Genomic DNA, 18,753 nt, shown 5'->3' on the forward strand with positions numbered 1-18,753 from the left:
ATTTCGTTGTTGTTGTCAAAAGCGTTTGTTGTGTGTGGTTCGCCAGCTCTTTATTTGTAGAGAGACCGTAGCACGGAGAAAGCTTAAATGCCAGCTGAGTGCGGCCCAAGAAAATATCAAATGTGGTATTAAAGTGGTGATATGGCAGCACTGTTTTTAAAATGAAGTGGCGCGCTAAATTGAAAGCTCCGCTTGGCCAGATTATATTTGTAAAAAAAATCTCTTGAAATTACTAAATAAATTTTATTAAATTACATAAAAATTCAAATAATTTCATAGCACAGCTTAAATGCTGCAAAAAGAACCAATGTAGTATTAAAGCTGCTGTATGGTAGCACTGTTTTTGAAATTCAGGGGCGCCAAATGGAAAGCTTTGAATGGCCATTTTGTGTGGGCGGCATGTGGCATCTGGCAGTGGGTGGTTGGGCGGTAATGGCCAATTTTTGAATTGATTTAATTTGATAACAAACGATATTCAGCTGCGCTTGCATTAAATGAAGGCACGCACAACTTAAATGGCTTAAGTGCGGCAGCCGTATATGCCCAATACAAATAACAATCGATTTCAATTCAAATTTGGCTCAACAGCAAGTAGGCGGCGCGTCCTTGATATATTAATGCAATTTGAGCAATGTACGTATTTATACTAGGGCGATGAGGGCGACACGCAAACTGAGAGACTGAGAGAAGGACAGGAAGGCACTGTGATTGGCAGCAATAAAATTTGAATGGGAAAATTTCAGTGTTTACCAAAATCTATCATCATCATCAGCATTTACATTAGAGAGACGTTTGCAAGTGCAAATTGTCGTGTGTTTGTGTGTGTGTGTGTATGAGCTTAACATGAAGCCTGCGGTCTTATTTATGTGTGAGTGTTGGTCTAAACGTTCTGGCCAACACGTTCTGGCCATGTGAGCCATAAATGCTTGGATTTAATGCTGAAGGTAGAGGCGCAGCCTCTCATTTGTTTGTTACTCTTGTGTTGTTCTCCACCCGTTAGGTATGTGTGTGTGGTTGTGTGTTTCGTGTGCTTTTCAGCTGCGCAAGCACATAAGATTTTACCATTACATTGTTAATTTGTTTTAGTTGTTTTTTAATTTCCTTGGAGAGCCGAAATGGAGGCGCAACGCACATCTGCACTCACGCACCCACACTTAAACGTTGTCAACAACCCCTGCAGTAACGGGTGTCAGCCCCCCTCGCCAGTAGTTGACCCAGTAGTTAACCCAAACGAATGTATTTTAATGGGCATGTCACTGGATAAGGCTCCACCAGTTGCTGGTGGAAGGAGGCGTTATTTTTGTGATTTTTTTATGTAACTATTTCAAAAAATGTTTCCTAAAAATGTTCAAATCTAAGGAATTGATTTTTCTTTTCTGATGGCGAATCCGAATATTCGTATTATACTCTTTTACTCCGAAACAAAATGGTTAGCTAATATATAACTATTTCGTTGTACAAGCTTTGATTTTGCATCAGTGGAATATAAAGTGGTTCGTAATTTGATCATCATAACAGGGACTTTTTTCCAGAAATTCGTTATATTTCAATCTATGTATAATTTAATGTTTGTTTGTTTATAACTTCTTGGTTGTACAACCAACGAAAGCAAAACACGATCGGGTTCAAAACAGTATTTCCGAAAACTCGGTAGTTGCCTTACTACACGAACTTCATTAGAACATACAACTATAGATCTTTGAATACAAATTTAATAAAACGTAATACTTAAAACAGCTTTTATTGAATCGGAATGAAAACGATTCAAAATTAGCTTTGAAAGCGATTCCAAGTTTATGGCTGCTTTAATTGAATTAGAACTTAAAATTCTAAGTCCCTGATCACAAATTTAATAGAATTTTATATATTCAAGGAACAATTTTTGCTTTATTTATTTTCCAATTCAGCAGCTTTGCTAAGCTTTTCGGCTTGCGTCTCATCGATCGCAGGCAATGTCCCTACTGCTTTGCGTCGACGATGGGTTGAGCCGTAGGGACCGACGGCAATGCCGGTTCTAATGCCAACTGATCCTTAAAGTACTACAGGGGAGTGTGCGTGTGTGTGCGCGTTAATGTATTTGCGTGAGAGAGATAGCCAGAGGGGGAGTGTAAGTGCGAGTGCGGGTGAGTGCGGTAATAACAGCTAAAGTAAAATGCTGATAAAGTGGCGAATGTTTTGGAATGCCGGCAAGCTCTTTGGCTCTAATTCTGGCTCTGGCTCTGGCACTGGCACTGGCATTGGCAATGCTTCTGGCCACGAATGCGAGTGTTCGGCGTGATGCGATGACAAGCAAAAGCGAAACACAAAACGTTCATTTCCCACATGCGCCATTATTCGTTAAAACCCGTAAATTTTCTGAAAACGAACGACGCACAGCAGCAGTAGCAGTAGCATCACAAGCAATAACAACAACACAAACAACAACAGCAGCAAGAGCAATAGGAACAAGAACAACAACAACAACAACAACAACATGCGTATAAACAAACGAACGAAAGGAGTTGCTAAACACGAGAATAATGTTTAAAATGTTTATTATGTGTGCAAGTGACGGGCGCGCTTAGATGACAGAGCCCTCCCTAACTAAGAGCTCTGCTCATACACACACACACACACACGCACGCACACACATGTGTACTCGTATACGTAATCTAATGCACATTAGATGTGATAAGTATGTTAATTGCGATCGATTCGCCAGCTAACTCACAAGTTGTTGCATTTTTCTACTTTCAATACTTTCAAATTTTTCATTATTTTCAATTTAAATTTTATTATAAATTCCATCTATCTATTATTTTTTGTACCACCATTATATTATTAATCATTTTAAGCTCATAATAACACTGAGAATTAAGTACAACAATTTATTTTTTGTGCAAAGATGGAAGTCATTTCGAAAAATGCAAAGAAGTACTCGAAGCGTGTTGTTTTTCTTTTCCATAACTTTTTTTTAACTCTACAAAGCATTTTCCTAATACATATGATTTTAAATTATTTGGGAAATTAACTTCTTAGCTACTTCTATCAAAGAATATACACCCCATTGGATCCCAAAAATAAAAGAAAATACTTTTTGACATTTAAATTTATTTGTAAACATTTTACTAATACAGTTTCTTGAACCATTTCCAGCTCATTTTGTTTAGTAATTGAATTTAATTGATTTATCAGAAGTAGGGCAACTCATATTGTTCACATGCACTATACTTAATTTCCCTTTTAAGCCACGCATTTGTTTTTCCGCTGAGAAACGCCCACAAATCGTGCACTATAATTAAATGTAAAATGACTTTTCTAGCTTGAAATGCTGCTTTTAATATTTAAAATAAGTGCGCAGAGCATTTGTTTCATGTTGACTTAAAAGATATAAATATAATCTACAGGCAGCACTAACAAAAGATAAAAATGATAATAAATTAATTTAAATTCTTGAAAATTCTACTACTATTTTATAATGAAAACTTTTGCTAATCAATCACAAAATGTTTAAATTCAAAAAATAAACCATCTTAATTGCTCATACGAAATACCTGCCACACAAAATAAACTTGATGATGCCTCTTCGCTCTCAGGTAACTAAACTGATTTTGTTGTCGTATGTGTAGAAATATTTCCGGATGTAATAATGTAGCTGCTAATTAGACATGATGGAATGCGATGCTATATTTGCATTGATATATGATTTTAATCACAACTTGTTGGTTTGTGGCGACGTTTTTAAACTTGTTCATTAAGCTAAAAGAGTTTGCATGAAAATTATAAATAAAATTTCAATTATAGTTTGACATTAAATTTTTGGCATTTCAGACATGAGCTGAACTCTTATGTCTTTTTATACTTTAATTTGAAGCTTCAACACGCCTTTAATTTTGTTGATCAAATTTAATTTAATTTTATTGATTTGTCGCGGAAATTGCTCGGGTATGGTAAATACTCACATGCTTGCCAAACTTTCTCGCTGAGACACTCCCCCCAATACTCTGCGACAGCACTATAATTAATATGTTTAAGGAAGTTTCTTTGATGGGCTCTTTAACGAGGCCTATTAAAGAGGTAATATAATGACGCAGTTTATAAGATATACATATGTATGGCGTTCAAATGATGACACTCTGGCCTATACATATGTAAATACTAATAGCAGCGAGTGTATAAATTGCAGATGGCCTGACATACCATATAAACCGTATGTGTGTGTTTGCGAGTGTGTGTGTGTGTGTGTGTGTGTGTGTGTGTGTGTGTGTAGTCATGCGATGCTCACGGATGTGCTGATTTTCGTTTGCCGGCAAATGCGAAACAAGTAGTCCAAATAACCCGCAATAAGCTTTTGTCACGATTAACAAGGCTTTGCGTAAATGGCAGGCAAGTGTCGTTCACACGCACACACACATATGTGTGTCTGTGTGTGTGTGTGGTTCGCTATGTGGCTTTGTCTGAGCATAATTACAGGCATGTTGCTTCGCTTCGCTACGCCAAGCCTTGCCATGCCTTGCCTTCCCGCGTCTCGTCGCCCCCCTCCGCATCCTTTCATGTTGTTTCCTTTCCTTACCTATCCAACTGCTTCTGTTTCTGTTGCTGTTTCTGTTGCTGTTTCTGCTTCTGTTTTCTGCTTTCCCTTTTGCGTGCGTGCATATGTCGTGCTATATTTTATATTAATGATGGCGCCCGTCGTCGTATTAGGCAAATGAAGAAATTGACAGCGGCTTGTTGTTGTGGTTGCTCTTCCTGTTGTTGTAGCTTCGTGTTGTGTGGTTTTTCACAGCATTTCCGTTAGCAATTTGCTCGACGAAAAATAAGTGCATATCATTATGCTGATTTAAGTGTATGCGAGAACACAACAGCAACAACAACAACAGCAATGAAAAGGAACACAATTGCAGACCATTGTGTGTGTGTGTGTCTGTGGCAAGTTATTACCCACACACCTGACCCAGGCATAACGGCATAAATATATTCAGCTCACACTCAACCACATCCCCACCCCCACCCACACACCCATAACCTCTCTCACACACTCCCCCATCTCCACATAAACGCAAATACGAAGGCGTATATGCAAGTGGGCACATAAATCTTTGTTTAAAGACACGATGCACAATGTAAGTTAAATTGGCAATAACGTGCTTTTCTTTTATAAGGCAGACACACACACACACACTCACTCACTCACATACCTACACACATACCTACAAACGTATAAACACGGAAATACAGTGCACGTTGAGAATAATGAAATGCTTTCACACACATTCTCTAAAGTGAAAATTCACAGTAAATAGCTTACGCTTCAGATCAGAGCTGTGCGGCAAGGCGTGCGTGAATAGAATTCGCAGACATCGTGACAAGATCAGCCTTCACGATGTCACCAAGTCCAAAAAGTCAAAAAACAATCTACTTTAGAAAACAAAAAAATTGCTTCTGTAAAGAACAATTTCTAAAATTTTTGAAAATTAAAAAAGCCTACTATAATTATGGTTACCGATAAATTTGGTATAGCGCTCTTCTACTTAGTGTCTTTAGGTTAGAGAGGAGAATAATATTCCTATAATATAATATTCCTGGTGCTTTATTGACAGTTCTTCTAGATAAATAGATAAATAGTTGTTTCAATGTAGAATACGGGGAAAGTAAAAATCTATACCTTTTTTCACTCATCCCTAAGGGTCATCCTTCAGTCAGTCGACACGCAAAGAGAAATTGTGGCAAAACAGAGCGAATCGGCTTAACTTCAGCTATAGCCCATAGCGTACTAAGTTTTATTAAAAGTTTTCAATTAGTAGCTATATTTCAGTTATTATAAAAATCTGATTTTTGGGCAGTGGATAAGAGTTTTTGCAAAAGAATCTTTACAAAAAGATCCTCTCTGTTCATTAAAAATACCAAGTCTTATAAAATTTTTATAATTTTTTGCAAATAAAAAACATATTATTATTTTGATTTAAGGTATGGCCTTCGATAAATGAATATAGTATCTATATCTGAATTTCTCCAAGTCAAGAAAAGTTTGTACATATTTGTGGGATCTTCTTTCTAAAAAACCCTTCTCCACTTAATTATGAAAGAAGAATTTTAAGTACACATTTGATTTTATAACAAATTAGACATCTTAAAATAATCGCTGTTTGGATATAAAAACAAAATCACAATTATCACAATTATCAATCTAAGTCTGAATTTAACGAAGCTATTATTATTTTTAAGAACATTTTGGTACAACAGAAAGAATCCTCGTTCAGAAAGCAACTCTCCTATAAAATAGAAAAAGATATATTCGTTTTTTAAATAGTTTGACAATATTTGAACTCTAATTTAATTGACTTTTTATCTACTTAGTTTATTGTACTACTTGGAAGTCATTTAAATTAGAAAAATAGTTTGTATAAAAAATTTAATATAATTAGCATTAGGAAGTCCTTTAAATGAAGCAACAAATAAAAATTAAAATAAACATTTTTTAAGGAGAATTTTTAGAATTCAACCCTAAAAAATATTATAAAATTTATGAATGGGAAAAATTTAATTTTATTTTCGTCCCTCGATAATATTACTTACAATAACATAGAAATATATAAATAAATGAATTTCATTTCCCAATTGCTCGCTAAAATATATGATAAAAAATGAGCAAAAAATAAGTATTTGTATTCATTTATTGGCTTTACATAAAATGGACATGCTTCAATGGGCATTTAATTTGGCAAAATTTTGTAAATTTAAAGCAAATTACTTTATTCCACATTTTCAGTATTGATTGGATTTGGTTTTGTCTAAAATTGTGAAAATGTAGAAATAAATAAAAAACATTATTTGCAAGCAGGCAGCATTTGCTGACGCCTCCATTGGCAATCACGAGTTTTCATTTGTTTTCATTTTTTCAGTTATTTTTCTTTTTATTTTTCTTTTTTTTTCTTTTTTTTTGTGAGCTCGAACTTAAGCCGCATTACTGCCAGCGCCTTTTGGCTTTAACGTACTTTATTGATGTCCTTATTGACTTTGTCGACCACATTGATAAAATGAAACGAAATTCATGATAAATGACGAAATAATAAAATAATATTTGTGGTACATGGAGTGTGTATTTTATACAAAGTCTCTTTATTCATTTGCTGTAATTTTCTTTAATGAATTAAAATAAAATATCAATTATTAATGTTGTTTACGAACAAAATTTAAATTGTTTTTTTTATCAGAGGTAGGAATAAAACTACATTATTTTAATGAGCTTTTCAACGCGGATTTGTCGCTTGGCTGGTTGATATTTCTTTAAAAATAATTTCAACAACAAAAATAAACACAAAATGAAAACAATTTAATTGAAAGAAATTTTGAATTGAATGAATTATGTGTTGAATGCCTCATTTGGCCAAACATTGAATTCGGACCCCTACTCTCAACTATAAGACCATTTGAAATTGACTCATAAACGTCAATTATAAAGCGTTCGGAATTGGTCCATAGTAAAGGTGTTTTTTCAATACTATAGTATACACATTCTTACCACCTATCTGGGAACTCAGCTTAGCTTCGTTGGGAGGATGCATTCACGGACTATACGTCTGGATCTGGCATCAAGTGAATATTGCCTTCCAAATTTTCTGGGTAGAAAGGCAAAAGGGATTTAGTGAGGAAATGATCAGTGCTTTTATGATATAGAAATTAAGAAGCTATAGACTAGATGGCAAAAAGTCTTTGAACTAAACCGGAGACATCTAATTCAGACAAATCAAATTTGAAAATATGGTGAAAAAATGGTTTTTTCCCCTCAACCTCAATATATTTATTGCCTTTTCTAGTATTTAGTAAAGAACTATTTTTGCAATTATTTAAGAGCTTTTGTTGTTTTCCCATAAAAACAATCAATTCTTTGGACATTCTCTTCTTTATTTGTCCTAAGTTCCATAAAGAGCTTGGAAATATATAAAAATATTAAGCATACGCAACGTTGCAAATGCATACCTCTCCATTTATTTAAAGAAGTTGGCATGCTGTGAGGGCTATTGAGTAATGTTCTCGAGTTAATTAATTATTAATTTAAAGTGCAAAGAAAGCTATGGAAATTAATAAAAGAAATAAATTAAAAGTTTAAACAAAACTAAGTTAAATACGGTTTATTAAAAATCTAATTAGTGTACTTTAGTTTTGCTGCAAAAACAAGGTTTTATGGAAACCCCTCAAAAAAAAAAAGAAAGTAAAGCAGAATACTGCGTGGCTGCTGAGCTCAAGCTTTGATAAAAGTTGCCCGAATTTTGCAGTTCCTTCGCCCTTAGGAGTACAGCGGAAAAAGCTCTAAGGCTTCCAACTACAAAAGACAGCTACATAGATACGGATCTTTGAGAAAACGATGCATATATTTGGATTCCTAGCCAATGGCGTGTGCTCTGAAAACAAAAAAACTTAAGAACTCTTTACAGCTCTGTAGTTGGGAGCAAAATGTCTCAACGAAGGCTGCTGAGCCCTAACCAAGAGCAAGGGAAGAGACAGAAAACTCACCCAATGCAGTCTCGCAATCCGCTTACTCCCAGGCGACAGGTGCAGGCAATTCAAAGGCTGCAACAGCTCCTGCACCACTGTCCACCACTCACAACAAATAGCACTTGCTTCACAGAAGGAGGTGGCAAAAAAAAAAAAAAAAAAAACAATAAAGCGTTCCACAAACTGATCTTTTAAATATCCAGAAGCACTAAGGAACAGTACTAAGGACGACTCAATCAAAAATCACGGTGACATACATTTAGAAAAGGACTAATGAATAATACTAGATAACATTTTTTAGGAATCTGTTTGGAAATTCAAAAAATTGTCTAACCTCATTTTGCAATTTTAAAAATCTTGATATAATATTATTTAGTTTTTGTGTTACACCCACTTAATGGAAAGAAATGCAACAGTGTGCTAAGCATTAAATAAATAAATAAAGTGAATCAGTAAAAATGATTGAAACAACATTTTTACTGAACTAGTAATTATCTCATTTCCCCTAATGTAGTTTGAAAAAATATTATCTTAAAAAGATGATATAAAAAACTGATAAGAAAATATTTCTAAAATATCGAATCAAATATTTATTATTAAAATCGCGTTTGATGTGTTCATAATATGTTGCTTGCTTCATTTAAACAGAATTGCTACCTAATTTTTTGTTCATCAATTGTTAATTAAAATTGTGCAATAGAAAGAACTAGGTGCTAGGACTTGAAATTTGCCAGAAAGCTCATTAATTACCTCACCTAACCTGTCAACTTTATGATTAATGACGACTTAAGAAAAATAATGATAAGTAGACGGCATTGCAGGCAGTATATAAGTATCTTCGTGAATATATTTATTTAAAAATCACGGACGATTGCCAACATAAACATCTCTGTGGTACGCAAATTGTTTCCCGAGCATCGTTTATATTTAATCATTAAACACATTATATCTGGCCATTTAATTGGCAATTCCCATTCTGTGCGTTACACAAACACACACACATACATATATCTATACGCGTATGTATTAATGTTTGACTGCATTGCTTATTCTTATGAAAGGCATTTGTTTTTCCCTTCCTTTTTTTGTTGCGTGAGTTTATCTCTTGAAGTTTACGATTTTTAGGCTTCATATAAATGTAGTAAACTTTTAACGAACCAGCACTGTTTATATACAAACATACATACACACACACACACACACACACACACACACGCGCACGCACACATATACATAACGGTAACGGAACCTTGTTTGCGAGCAAAGTAACAACCTGTTTTCACCCCATGTAGTGGCTTGCGTTTTTATGGGCGCCTCGACTCGACTCGAGTCGACTCGATTTGAGGACTCCGACAATTCCGAGGCGGCCCCGACTATAACGAAGGCTCCTCGACTGCTCGACTGTTCGACTCCGCGCTGCGCTGAGAGATGGGTAGTGGGAGGGGGGGGGGGTGGGGTGGGGTGTCGTAGAGTGGAGGGCAAATGTTTGTTGTTATTCTCGCTGTTATGCTTTAATTATGCCCTTGTCAAAAGGTGGCTCGCTTTTTTGTTTCCATACGCTCGTATACAAATACTTATAAATTGTTATACATATATACACATGAACGTGAATATATATACTCGTGCATGTAAATAGCAAATGAAAAGAAGAAGATACACCCATAGAAAAAAGCCAAGAATTCCATACCCAAAACCAATATAAAGGAGTGACAAAAGCTGCGGCAGCAGGAAAGTTCTTTGAACGATAACAAACTTTTTGTTTAAAGCAACACTGAGTTTCTTCCAAAAACATTGTACTCGTGGACTATCTCGACGCAGTTCATTTGGGAGTCTAAAATGTAGATAATATACATATAGTATATACCTTGATACTTCTTTCATTATTTTCTTGCGCTCACAATTATTAACCTATTTTATTCTGTTAGTAACAATACTCAGAGAACTTGTGTTACGATTTTTTGATGTTAATTAATTATTTTTGATATGCTTTTAATATTTATGTACGCTACAAGTAATTGAAGCGCAATGGCAATGTTTTTTTTGTTCGCAGTGTTCATTTAACAATTCGTACTGCTTTAGAAAATGAGGAAGCATGTTTTTGAAATTGACTGCATTTCTTCAAAATTGTGGTGTATTTAAATTGGTTTTCCTATTTATTTTACATGACATTTTCCATTTTATTTCATGTATATCATTTATTTCATTACACCTTACCAATACATAAAAGGCTCGCTACTACCAGTAACTAGTTACTTAGTTACTCCTTTCCTCGCAATAATAATAATATAGAATAGTCAGGGCCGTTGGCTTGCTTTCTTTAGTCCGAAATAAAAAATTACCCCCACTTATCAGCTGAATTTTTGAAGCTACTGTTTTGGCAATTTAATGCGCACGAAATTTAATCCCCAGCAGGTAAGCGGATTGGGGGCAACACTTTATAAACCCATATACATAAGTATGTCCTTACAATTTATAATACATAATAGGAAGAATGTTGTCGTAGATACCAGAAACGTAACAAATTTCAAATATTTTTCAGCATTAATAAAAAATTTCTGTTATGTGTTTCTGCATTTATAATATTTATGTAACGGTCATATGGATTACACAATTGGGCCAAGAGTTGGCTTCTTTTTGGCATGCATAGGCATCCAAAAAACATGTCAGAAAGTTCTTGGAATTGATTGATAGGGTTGCGAACATATTCTCTGCTCCTAATTAGAGCAGTGAGCGTGAGAAAAAATTGTGTCATGTTAACAAAATATATTCAGTAAACCAATTTAAATGTCACGTGCACGAAAATGGGTAAAAATTACGAAGGACTTATAAAAGCATATAGGAGTAAAGTAGCATGTGTGCTTTAACTGTTATGATAGACTTTAATATTAGGCTTTAATATTAATAAAATTTAATTTGGAAGAAACTATCAGACAGCTATATAGTTACGAAAGTCTTGCTGTATTTTGTGTCGCAATATTTGAGAACTATAACGGGAAATTGGAAATTGTAAAGCATTCAGTTGGCAGGAACTCTAAGTTGAGGTTAATAACATCCCACAATATTTCACAATATTCGTACAACTCCAACTGCCTAACTCCAACCGCTTAAGTTCTTGGATTAGTGCCAAGGCATTAATTTTGTGGCACAAAACAAAGCTTTTCTTGCCTAAGATTTAAGGCAAAATTTATGTGTTTTCGTTAATAAATTAATAGGTACTAAGAAATTGGAACTGTGGAATTGTTCATTTCCAACAAATATATATATTGTTTGGTCTGATGTTTGTGCTTCCCGAATCATATTGCTTTATCATAAAGCTATCACAAGGGCGCATTTGTTGAATAATTTGCAATATTTATTCCCTAAAAAATATTTAATAAGAGACGGTACTAAGAGGAAATGACTTTGTAATCGAAAAAGGAAATGTAACGAAATTAGCAGAAACTCTGGAGCTAATGTACGCTCATGTTTTCTTTAGTTGGCATGTAGAATGTACATATTTATGTTTCGTGTGTATGTGTGTGTGTGTGTGTGTGTGTGTGTGTGTGTGTGTGTGTGTGTGTGTGTGTGCCTGCATGTCCTGTGCAACACATTTATCGCATTGCTTGGCATTCCAGAGCTTTGTCGCGCTCTCTGTCCGTGTTATCTGAGCCAAAAGCGTGCGCTTATCTCATTAAATGCAAAGCCGCCATTGAATCATTTTACAAAATGCTTGAGTACTTGACGCATATGTGTATGGGTGCGTGTGCCTGTGTGTGTGAATGAATAGAGCAGCGCTTGCTAGACGGTCATGGCAAGCACTTAAGCCAGTGTCATACACACACACACACACAAGCACACACACCAACGCAATTGCTGACAAATGAGATAATTTACACGCTGAAATGAAGCCCATAAAGGCTCATTTAAAATTCAGCGGCGTCTGGGGCATAATTTTTTTTTTTTTTTTTGGCTCGCTTACTTGCTGCTTTTCTTTCCCTCCCCACCCCTCGGAGCTCCTTTATTTGCTGCGACGCTGCACAGTGGTAGAAGGAAACAATACGGTGCGGATTAATTAATAACTTCAGCAAGAAGCACAAAATTTGGTTTGTAAATAAAATTCAAAAAAAATATTTGAGACTTTTTTTTTTTAAATTTAAGTTAATATAAACTTGACTTTCTTTCTCTTGTAGAACAGTTGTTTGAATATTATATATCTAAAATGCATTGGTTTTTAATCTAAATGTAATAAATATTATTTATTTATTTATTTCATCGACAAACAATGCAGTCGATGTAAAATATGTACATAAAAAAAATCAATTCAATGGAGAACTTAAACTAAATGAAACTAAAGAAATCAAAAAGCCTATAAAGATGACCAAAATATCTAATAATTATATAGAGGAATTGTAGTTTTTTAATTGCATGCATTAGTTTAAAAATCTATGTGTTGTAATAAGAATATTTTTCAGCCTGTGCTTCTTCAATAGAAGGAGGTATTATTTTGATAATTAAAAGCCTTTCGAGCGCTCCTTTTAATCCTTTAATGTAAAAATTCACTGATTGACTTAAGCTGATCTTTGAAAAGAGCAATGTTTGTGAATTTATTAATTATGATTTGACATTAGAAAGGAAATTTTCTTGTTCATTTTGGCTTTATCATAACGCCACACGTTAGCGAAATCAGAAACAGGTATAGGGCTAATATTCAGATTTTCCAATTAACCTACAAAAATGGTAGAAATAGTTAGGCTGCAAGAATGGATTGATTGTCGAGATTATGAAAGATTATCTCTCATCGAAATAAAGGTAGCTTAAAGGCATAAAACTATAGAAATGGGAAGTATAATCAAATAAATGGCTTATTAGATCTTCTCTTTTGATCTAAAATTTATGAAAAGATTTCTCCATCCTTAGCTTTAAATGTCAAGCTAAAACAAACTTTTAAGCTGTACTTTTAAAATCTTTAAAAAATGAGTACTGTAAGCATGGAGAAAAAAACAAAAATCAGTAACAAATCCATTGTGGTATATAGTATATACACATATCGTCAAGTCTGGCTGGCCACTGTGCGCTGTTTCCTTTTTTGTGTTTAATGGTTTTTTACCATGACATACGTGGCTGGATATTAAAAATATAAAAAGAGAGAGCTCGTTGACGTCGTAGTCGTCGTCGTCGTCGTGGTTGTTGGCGTCGTCATCATCCTCAGCGTCTCGAGCGTCGTTTCTGAGCTCCTCAGCTGCGCGGCGTCTGCGTCGACGTTTTGGGCAAATGGCCCGAGGCACGACAGCAAAATCTTTATTAGCATATTCGGCAGTAGGCATAAAAATTTATTAAAGATGAAAAGCGTGGCGGCGCCAAATGAAAAGCGCTTTGGACTTTCTCTTTTCAGCTCCGGCTCCCCCCTCTACCCCACCCCCCATTAGCGGTAGTTACATATGTATATACACTCCTATGTGTAGTGGTTAGGGTTACGGATATATAGTATAGTATGTTCTTACACGGAGCTTAAGTATTGATTTGAAAGTTTGGCTTTTTATTGGCACTCGTATTTTTTTTGTTGCCATTCCCGTTTCGTTATTGCTGTTGCGCATTAGTTTTAAAACTTGCGGGCCATTTGGGCTTATAGTCATTATATATCTATGTTTTTTCAGCTTCATGTGGTCCTAGGATTTTTATGATGTTAAACTTAATTTTATACAAATGACCTAAGGTCATATCACCATTTATATCCGTCAATCCCTTTTCGGTATAAGTTTTGTATATTGCTGTTTTGTGTTTTTCTACAATTTTTTTTTGGCATCGTCGTCTTTGTTGTTGTTGTTGTGCGTGTGTGTAATACTTTTGTTGTTGTTGGCATAACATTTAAGGGCATTTTTATGTTCGCTTGAAGCGCAAACGACGCAAGCAAAGCGTCTAAAGGCAAGAGGCAGACCCTAAAAGCCTTTAGCTAAATATCTTGAAGAGACAGACCGCCACAACAACAACAACAACAGAAGCAGAAGCAACAATAACAAATAACAGCAACCACCGGCATACAAACACACACACGCACACACATGCCGAAATACAAATATAGCGATACACAACGCGCCTTGTGCATATTTATATGGCAGCCATATAGTCGTATGTAGAAATACCATGAAACTTCTTGAAAGAGAATTCCCGGGGTATCCATAATAATATGCCTATACCAGGGCTGGCAAGTGCGATTTTCTTAGCCTTGATAACACTTCAGAGCTAAGTGTATGTATTGCCAGCAATAAGAACGCATTATGCTTATAATCAGCAATACGATTTTTGTTTTCATGCTTCTTAAAAGTTCACGAAATAGCACAGGCCCTTTAAGATTTAATTTTGATGATATTATATATTTTTCTTCTGCTGTAAAACAAATGCGTGTATTGCAAGCAATAAGAACCTTTTATTTATGAAAATTCATTCTACCATCTTAATACATTATTTATAAGGAGTTTTTCGGATAATGCAGTTTTTTTATGCTTTAGTCTGGATTATATTCTTAGCACTTTACATGACTCGAACTCTATTCTTCCGATTCCCGAACGCTTTACACATTTCTAGTGTTATGAAAAAATTAATAGATTATTTGTTTTTGATAAGTAAGTAATCTTAAAAAGTTTTTTTTTAAATTCGTTAAATTGTTCACATCTTTCAGATGTCTTAATAGTCCAACTACATACCCAGCGTTTTGGATAGTTAGTACTCTATTCTTCCAGTAATCTAGGAAAGTATTCATACTTTAACTTGGTCAATTGTTTTCGATTTGATATTTGTTAGGAAGTATGTTAGAAATAAACGCGTGACCATAAACTGCCATTATTTCATTTAATTTAAAAATTTGTCGCTCTTCGATATTTTCTTCAGCCTGAAAGTATGCAATGAAAATGAGAGCTACTCGTAATGTAAACAGCTTTTCAATTACGTTTGTTTCTCTTATGTGTTTAAAGCCTTTATTTGTCTTTCATTCGTGAAAATACTGTTCGTGGCCATACATTATATAGAGCATTTAAAATTGTTTTCTTCCATACTTCGTACATCGACAGTGCTATTTAAATAAATACTCGCACATTTCCATAAAAACAATTGCATTGCAATTTAATAGGCGGAATGCAGTGAAGAAAAACTGAATATTCATTATATAGGGTTCAGATCGTACGCACAGCATACATATATGTAAATAAACAAATATATATATGTGGTGTTGTTTGTGCACGCAGACAGACAAATGGACCAGCGGACAGACGGTGGGACAGTCAGTTGGTTTATAAAAAGTCTTGGCTAAGCCACATGCGAAAATGAAAGGAAAAAAGGCAGCAGGCAGCAGCCACATAACCATGGCCATAGTCCACATTGCTCACAGTCCATAGCCATAGCTGTAGCCGGAGTCGTTGCCGTGTTGTTGCCGTAGCGCTGAAGCGTGGCCGGAGCATAAAGAAAGCAAAGTTGAACATGAGTCAAAGTATTTCCTGGTTATTTTTGCTGTTAAAAGCCAGAGCCCCCAAAGCAATTGAGTTATATTTGATGCATATCAGATGCTTTAGTCGATGCTTGTCATTGCGTTGTGGCACAAACACACAAACACAGACTCATACATAAAGTATTTGTGTATGTGCTGGAAGCGAAACAAAAACAGACAAACAAAGCAATGAAGACAAAGTCGCATGTAAATTGTCTCAGGGGCTATGTCAAATAAAAGCGCCACTCGCCGTTGGTCATTCATTGGCCAATGGTGGCGGGGTGAGGGGGGTTTGTTCGGTTGCTGGGTTGCTGGGTGGGTTACCAGCATTGTATAGTGTATGCTCTTTGGATTGCTGCTTTGTTGCATTTTTGTTTCGATATGAAAGCGCTTGTAAGTCAATTACACGAGCTGCGTGCAAGGATAGGCGCTTTATTGTGTTACTTTTTCGCATGAAAAGGGAAAGGAAAAGTAGCAGGAAGTAAGAAGGCGTCCTCAACAACAACAAGAAAACTATTGGCCAGTTTATTCATTCAAGTGGTGCTAGGGGCTATTTTTGGATATGATATTGGCGTAAACGTAAATGAACGCTTATGTACTCGTATTGCAATATAAGCTTTGGCAGCTTCATTGAGTTTGCAAGTTGGACTTCAGACTTTTCCCTTCCATCTTACTTCAGCAAAATATTTGCCGTCTTTAACAGTTTAGTCATTATTTTCAGCTATTATGTCGACTTACCTACGTTGAAAGTTAGTTTTATGCTAGCCTTAAAAGCCAAGCTTGAAGCGAACAAGCTCAACAAAATTCGACTCAGAGCCAATTATGGACAAAATGTATTCATAAAGAAAAGGTGGAGCTAAGATCAACAAATACAAAAATTAGTTGTCAAAAGTAAACTTTTTCCTTCTGCAATGTTTCGTTATTTCATTGTGAAATAATTTTTTTTAGTTGAACAATAATGGAATAATAATCCTATTTGTTTTTTCTTTATTCTTTTGCCAATTAGTTTCAGTGTGTTTTTTTTTTATTTATTCTCTGCCAAGTTTGCGTTATTATGCCTGCGAAGGAAACGGTAAAGTGCATAAATGGAAGGAAGAAAAAATTAAGATTAATTTACTTAATCTCCGACCCATTAACGGAAGATTTAATAGCCAGTCTGGTCAGCTATGCTGCGTAAACAGGTGTGCAAAAAACCTGATAATTTAAAGAAGTGATTTTAAAAATATTCTGCAAAGCATTGGTCATTAAATAGGCTTCTTAAAGCAAGCCCTGTTGATTAAAGAATTGCTCATTTATTCGACTGCTGATATTTTTTGAGTCAATCATTCACTGAATAATCGAATATTATTCAAAACTATTCCTTTGTTTTCAACTTATTTGATAAGCTTATTCGTTGATTGTTTGGTCCAGCTTTGCATTGACGATTAATCGGCCATGCAGTATATCGGTATTTTAGTTTGAGGGCCATCTTTAATAAACTTTTTTTGTTTGAATGTCTGTCATATCTGTCATTTAGACCTTGTCAGCGTGATTTTGCCTAGTCAGTTCCTGAAAAGTCGACAACAATTTAACCAAGAATGTCAGAAGAAGGAGCAGCAGCTGCGGAGACACCCTCAACACCACCTTCATCGCCAACGACCTCACGTGCTGGATCGGCTAAGAAGTACAAAGTTCGCTTGTCTGAAGCAGACATTTGCTTCGTAGCCGGTTTGAACCTCGACGAGTGGGAAAATGTGACTTTGCAGCCCGAGAATACAAGTAATGCAGAAATGTTGGGTGATGAGAACGACGGCGATCAGCCGTGGATAGTGACTGAAGGCGGCAACGATGGTCGGATGTTGAAAGGTACTCGCGAAACTGAGCCCCAAAACTTGTACCTGTTCATGGAGAAAAAGGATGGATATATAGATGCCTTTCCGATTAAGAATTGGTACAACTTCCAGTCCATTTCGAATAACAAAACGATGTCCAATGGGGAGTTGGAAAAGGTGCTTGAAAACCGCAAGAGGAGCTTTGATGCCAGCTCCCCGACAGCGGGTGTCTTACCCAAGCGATTACGTTTGGAGGAAGAAGTGATGGACGTTAGGGAGGAGCCAATGGAACCTAAGGAAGAACCCCTTGAGCAGGAAGAGAACGCTCCAGTGAACGGGGACTCCTTTCCTAAGGAACCTAAGCAAGAACCACTTCAGCAGGCGGTGAACGCTTCCGTGGTTGTGGGTGACGGAGCTGAACGGGACATTGCGACTCCTGGTGAAGGCGAGGACTCCCAAACATCGGGTAGAAACGAACTATTGCCGTCCTCCAGCGACGAAGAGTCGGACTCTAGCGACGACTCCGATAACAGCTCAAGTGAAGACGAATTGGAGTCCGAGACCGAGTCTGAGTCCAGCCACATAATACGGAGCCTAGATACAGAATTGTTCTTGGATGGCAGCGATATAGACTCAACTGACTCGAATACTAGTTCCACAGAAGATGAAACCGATTCCGGATCCAGCTTGGAAGACGGCAGCTCCTAGAACTTCGTTCTAGTGAGACAGAAGCAAAGCAGTTGCTAAACTTCTAATACATGAACAGAAATATTCCTATTAATTAAAAATAAAACAACATGGAATGGGCAGCTACTCCTTTTAGGCTGATTCCATTTGGGACTAGCTAGACTAGTTGAAGTTGTCTTTTGCTTTTACAGTTTTAAATGTGTCGAACTAGCTGACTTTGTAAGCAGCTTATTAGGTAGCTTAAAAGTCTGACTAACCTCTTAATTTAACGCATTCAGCATGCTTTTGAAAGGAAGTTTGCGCCTTTGAGCTTGGCTTTAACAG

General features: G+C 35.9%; 1 protein-coding gene across 1 annotated transcript; it reads left to right on the forward strand.

The window, feature by feature from the left end:
• The first annotated feature begins 17,508 nt into the window (after positions 1-17,508).
• On the forward strand, positions 17,509-18,450 carry LOC115623970 (general transcription factor IIF subunit 1-like). The gene has a single exon (XM_030518539.1). The coding sequence runs from the start codon at positions 17,509-17,511 to the stop codon at positions 18,448-18,450; it is 942 nt and encodes a 313-aa protein (XP_030374399.1).
• Positions 18,451-18,753: the final 303 nt, after the last annotated feature.

Source organism: Scaptodrosophila lebanonensis, unplaced genomic scaffold (genome assembly GCF_003285725.1).
Source record: "Scaptodrosophila lebanonensis strain 11010-0011.00,11010-0021.00 unplaced genomic scaffold, SlebRS2 tig00000053-arrow-pilon, whole genome shotgun sequence".
NCBI lineage: Eukaryota > Metazoa > Arthropoda > Insecta > Diptera > Drosophilidae > Scaptodrosophila > Scaptodrosophila lebanonensis.